Source organism: Nicotiana tomentosiformis, chromosome 9 (genome assembly GCF_000390325.3).
Source record: "Nicotiana tomentosiformis chromosome 9, ASM39032v3, whole genome shotgun sequence".
Classification (NCBI taxonomy): domain Eukaryota; kingdom Viridiplantae; phylum Streptophyta; class Magnoliopsida; order Solanales; family Solanaceae; genus Nicotiana; species Nicotiana tomentosiformis.
In genome coordinates, this window is record NC_090820.1 from 42,598,329 (window position 1) to 42,604,329 (window position 6,001).

General features: G+C 36.3%; 1 protein-coding gene across 1 annotated transcript; it reads left to right on the plus strand.

The window, feature by feature from the left end:
* The first annotated feature begins 683 nt into the window (after positions 1 to 683).
* LOC104085778 (photosystem I reaction center subunit II, chloroplastic-like) lies at positions 684 to 1,484 on the plus strand. The gene has a single exon (XM_009589902.4). It carries the CDS (start codon positions 762 to 764, stop codon positions 1,389 to 1,391), a length of 630 nt encoding a protein of 209 aa, XP_009588197.1. The 5' UTR covers positions 684 to 761; the 3' UTR covers positions 1,392 to 1,484.
* Positions 1,485 to 6,001: the final 4,517 nt, after the last annotated feature.

Here is a 6,001-nt window from a genome sequence, read left to right on the forward strand (position 1 = left end):
TTTTAGAGGCTGTTTTGGGGATAGATTAGCTGGGTTTGATGGCTAGTTTGAATGGTATTTTTTTGAAGGAAAAATAAGGTGTATCTAACTGAGGTTTTAATAGTGTTCCATGGAGGAGATTCGGTAGTTTCATGGTGCAATACAATTGGGTTTTTAAATTCTTTTAAATTTTTTGTGGTTTTAGGTTAGGTGGTGGGTATGGTGATGGAAGTTGGCGGCATGATTGTGGTAGAATCCCAGCGAGAGGAAGAACAAGAGAAAAAGATCTTTTTTTTAAAATAATGTCTTGTTTTCTTTTGTTGCCACCTATACTTCGGGCCCACATCAATGATATATATATATATATATATATAGTTCACCCTCTTAAAAATGTGTGAGATACGCTCAATGACATATAAGGTTTTTGTATCTAAATGACACAATAAAGACCTTATTAAAATATTTAAATAAAACAAACATAAGATAAAGTGTCAAAATAAAAAGTTCTGACAATTTTAAGGAGTTTTGTCTTCAACTTTAGATACTATTCCCAAGTCATCACCAAATCCTTTTGGACACATGACATGCCCAAAATACAAGGTTGTGGTCTTAGCAGACTTGGCTAGGGTGCGAATCAAATTACACGTTCTAATTGGGCAAAATCTGTACATCACCTTATCCTATATCCATTTTCTCTACCACCCATCATCTCTTCTATGCAACAAAAATAGCTTTTTCACAAATACTTGTTCATTTCCCACTTCTCTCAATCCAACTTTTCTATGGCCATGGCATCCCAAGCTTCCCTTTTCACCCCATCTATCTCTGGCCCGAAAACAGCCGCCCCTTGGAAGCAATCCGTTTCTTCCTTCTCCGCCCCTAAACCGTCTAAGTCCGGCGTAACATACCGTCCTATCAAGGCTACGGCAGATGAGAAGGCCCAATCGGCCACTAAAGAGGCCGAGTTAGCAGCACCAGTGGGCTTCACACCACCACAATTGGACCCAAGCACCCCATCTCCTATCTTTGGTGGAAGCACTGGTGGGCTTCTTCGTAAGGCCCAAGTTGAGGAGTTTTATGTGATCACTTGGGAATCACCTAAGGAACAGATCTTTGAAATGCCCACTGGTGGTGCTGCCATCATGAGGGAAGGCCCAAATTTGCTAAAATTGGCCCGTAAAGAACAGTGCTTGGCACTTGGTACTAGGCTTAGGTCCAAATACAAGATTAACTATAGATTTTACAGAGTTTTCCCTAATGGTGAAGTTCAATACTTGCACCCAAAAGATGGTGTGTACCCAGAAAAAGTGAACCCGGGCCGTCAAGGAGTTGGGCAGAATTTCAGATCCATTGGTAAGAATAAGAGCCCAATTGAAGTCAAGTTTACGGGCAAACAAGTGTATGATATTTAAGGCGATAGTGATGATTATGGTGGACTGGCTTTGTAAATGTCTTTAACACGTAATGTATGAACTTAGTGATTATTTAAGACGAATTTTGAGAAATCACTATTCTTTAGTGGCTATTAACTTCCTATAGCTATTATATACATAATTACTTCCTATAGCTATTATCCAGTTCTTACGGTAGTGTATTCATATGTATTCGCGCTGTTGTATTCATGAATACAGAAGCAAAAGCGCCTAAAATCAAGACAGTTCAGTTGTACGCGCATGTATTTACAGGTATTCGTGCCATGTATTCATGAATACAATAGTAAAAAGCGCCTAAAATCAGGGCAGTCCAGCTGTACACACATGTATTCACATGTATTCGCGCTGCTGTATTCATGAATACAGTAGTAAAAAGCGCCTAAAATTAGAGCAGTCCAGGTGTACGCGCATGTATTCACATGTATTCGCGCCATGTATTCATGAATAAAGCAGTAAAAACGCCTAAAATCAGGACAGTCCAGCTGTATGCGCATGTATTCACATATATCTGCGCTGTTGTATTCATGAATACAGTTGTACGCGCATGTATTCACGCTATGTATTCATGAATACAGTAACGACAATCCCTTAAAAATAGGTATGTCCGGCTGTGTAAGAGAGAGAAAAAATATAAATAACGTATTCTATGCCTTGTTTCATGTCTCAATGGTAGTATATACCATAAAATACTTATTTTGCTATAAAATATAAAAGGTAGCTATAGAAAATAATATTTTAAAATATTTTTGATTTGTAATAAATAAGGTGTATATCTTTGCTATAGGAGGTAAAATTTCTATTATTTAATGCTTGTATCAAAATTTATTGTCATTACATACAAAGCATGGATATAATTGCCTTGCCTTGCGTCACTTGATTCACTTCTAGGTTCTTTTTTTTTTTTTTTTTTCGAGCAACAAGGTTCAATCTTGATGATAGGTATCCTCCTCACCACTAGTTGATAATATAACAGAAACTATACATGGTAGGAAATATAATAATATTGATATATGGAAATGAAAGGTGGAATTATGATATTGTTGTTCTATTCATTTGTTACGGGTATAACCAAATAAAAAATAAAAAAAATAGTATAATCTCACAAGTAAGATATGAGGATCGAGAATAGTGTGTACACATACATTACTCCTACCTTGTGAAGGTAAAAAGTCTGTTTCCGATAGACCCTCGACTAAAGGAACCATTTATTATGGGTGAATATCTCCAACAATTTGAGATTGAGACTTAGTTAGCGTTGTTATAAAAATAAGGTTTAGAGTCAAAATTGTTGATCCCCTCAAAAAATGACAGATGATAGTAAAACCAAGTTGTAAGAGGGTAAAAAATTTGAAAATCACCAATGAACTTTTATGATTCACAAGTGATAAATATGGTTGAAATAGTGACTAAAAGAAAACAAAATATCTATAGAACCAAACTTCAAAATTTTCAAACATGCTTTTTATCACATTTATTATAAAATTTATAACTTTGTTTACGCACCTTGCTAGACCTTAATTAAAAAACCACAAATTTTCGGATCTTACTAGTCCAATTATATATGTTATTCTTCTGCTTCTTTTTTCTTTTCATCAATTTCTCCCTTTTTTTCTTCTCTACCTTACTATTTTCTGAACAAATCTTTCAATTCTAATATACCCTTGCGGCTAATATTCCCTAAAGTTAAAAAACAAAGTGGAGAATTTTACTGTCTTTTCCCACATGAGAAGAAGACAAGTGTAAACTATCTTGTTGGTGGAATGATACCTCATCGTCGAGCCAACTTATTTCGAAACTTTTTTTTTTATATAAATCCTAGCTCAATTATTGCTTTTCAAAGATATGTTGTCCATTTGTTGTACAGTATCATAGTTTTAAATTCAAATAGCCACTTAAGTTTGGGGTGAGCCTGTGTTCAACTCTATTATATTACATTGAGCACATATGAGTCGTTAAATTTACAGAAGTTGACATTTTTGGTCCAACTGATGAAACACCTAAAAAGCATTTGAAACTGGAGAAAATGTCAACTACTTTTTGGCGTGTCCAAGCCAAATAACGATCAATATTATGGTATTCTTGGCCAATCTAAATCTTGCCCCATCGCAGTTTATGTTCGCTCTTGACAGATTCTTTTTTTTTTTTTTTTTTGCCATGGACTTTTCGATTTTTGTACAACTAATGCTTCAATTAGAGAAATAAAATTTGGAAACAATAATTTTTATCAGTATCAATTTTTTTTAAAACTATAGTCACAGTGAAGGCAAATGATATTTCTGTTAGTTTTAATGGCCTGTTATGATGTCTCGTCAATTGGACCAAAAGTGCTTAGTTTTTCCAAACTCAAAAAATCATATATGCTTAAGACAATATACTAGGGCCGTAGATACACCTGCCTCAAATTTCAAGGACTATTTGAGTTATAAACGCACAGCGTCATATACACGATATTCTCAGCTAATAAAGGCCTATTCAGCTTTATCACTGGGGTGTCATTTGTCACAATCAAATTTTAGCATATGTAAGAATGTATAATTTGGATCCGTGACAAAATTATACAAAATTTGGAGGGATCCCTCAAGAAGATGTTTTTCTAAGCTATCAAACATTAAGTCATCAACCATCCTTATTGAGTAATATTGTAATAGGGACAAAGACATCCGCTGACTCATCAGATAACGATATAAAATGGCATATATAATATGCTTTACAATAATGTAGGTTAATTAAAACATAGCATCAACTTTAGCATTGAGAGCAACATTTCTTGTTGGTTTCACGCCGATAAATCAATTAGTGGCGTGTGGTTATTCACATCTTTATCTGGTTCTTACTCGGAAGACATGTTCAAAAAGTATTGCCTTTTTTTTTTTTTTTTTTTTGTATTTAGCGAGCTAATTAACTAATATTATGAGGTTGAATGGAATGATATGAATAGAATAATTCGACTCTAACTTGTTTAACTTCTTCGCTTTCTCGTAGGACAAGTCAACATACAGATGAATTTTAAGAAATTGCTGTTTAACCCCGAATGCGGTTATAAGATAAAGTAACGGGCTAAGAGCAATAGATTCAATCCAATATTAATTAGACAGTCGAAATAAAATAATACGTAAGTATACGGGTAGAATCGAGGTCAATGCTCGATCGAGGCATCTGGAACAATGGTTCCAGGCTCGACATCTATGTAAGAGATCGAAGTTACCGATATAACTAAGCTCGACATCCAGGGTAGAAGTTCAACAAAACCATCATACTCGCCCTCGAGTTTACCGAAGGCACCACCGATCCTGCTTCTAACGGCCTCGGGAAAAAGCTTTACCCCACTCACACGACAAGTATTCGTGATTCTCGCCATTGATCAATCATTATGGCGAAAATTACGGAATTTAGTCAAAAAGGGGAGCCAACGGTCTACATAATTTCTTATAAAATAATGTCTTAAAGATTTATCTACCCATATATATATATAGAAGGAATGGAGTAATTCAGAGAGGACATTGTGACATACTTAAGATAACAAGATACCATTTTTTTCAGCTTTGTTCATATTATTCTGGCTTCACTAATATCACATCTAAATTCGAAGGAACTTAATCTTGCGAGGCTTAAGTTTTTCAATGCGCATGGTTTGTATTTATTTTTCTACTTATTCTTCCATATTAAAACTGATTTCTCATTTTGTATCAAGTTCGATCACGTATCCTTAAAACCACGTATAAATTCAATTGTTATCCGATTTTTGGGGTAAACAGTTTAGCGCCCACCGTTGGGCTAAGGATAATAGTGGTTATTTGGTACAAACCTTCATAACACACACTACTTTACACTTTCTCTTTGAAGTATTTTTGATCTCAGGCCGAAAATGGCAAACTCTCAACTGGCACCTCTACATATCGACAACGAGACTGGTCATCAAGGTGAGAATAACGACATGGTGCCCGCTAATGTTGGGCCACCCGCTGATGTCGTTGGGATTCAGACTACAGATCCAATAGATATAAATTCACATGTGGCTATCGACGCGAACTTGCAGACCAGCCCTAAAAATAGCAACTGTGGTGGAGCCCGATCTGCAACTCGAAACACACAGAACATCCAAGAAGACGGGATTACTCTACGCATGATCTTTGAAATGCTACAAGCTCAACAGGTGGCGATAGCTCAGTTGCAAATCCAAACCTAGGCACCGAGCAGGGTTGAACCCGATCCACCACAAAAAGTCACCCATAGAACGGAGCCGGCCATGATAAGGTTGAATGGACAAGAATCGGGAACTAACCCCAAAATTATAAAAATATTCGAGGAGCTGACAAAGCGGATAGAGTTAGGGGAAAAGAGGATCCAAGCGAACAATAAAAGGCTCGAAACCTATAATTTCAGGGTAGATCAAATCCCAGGAGCACCCCCGATATTGAAGGGACTCGATTCCAAGAAGTTCGTACAAAAACCTTTTCCCCCAAGCGCGACCCCAAAACCGATCCCCAAGAAATTTCGTATGCCCGAAATACCTAAGTACAATGGAACAACCGATACGAACGAGGATGTAACCTCTTATATATGTGCCATTAACGGGAACGACTTAGAAG

Bases quoted from the DNA above. Each gene is read 5' to 3' on its own strand.
- LOC104085778 (XM_009589902.4), top strand. From the start codon at position 762: ATGGCCATGGCATCCCAAGCTTCCCTTTTCACCCCATCTATCTCTGGC.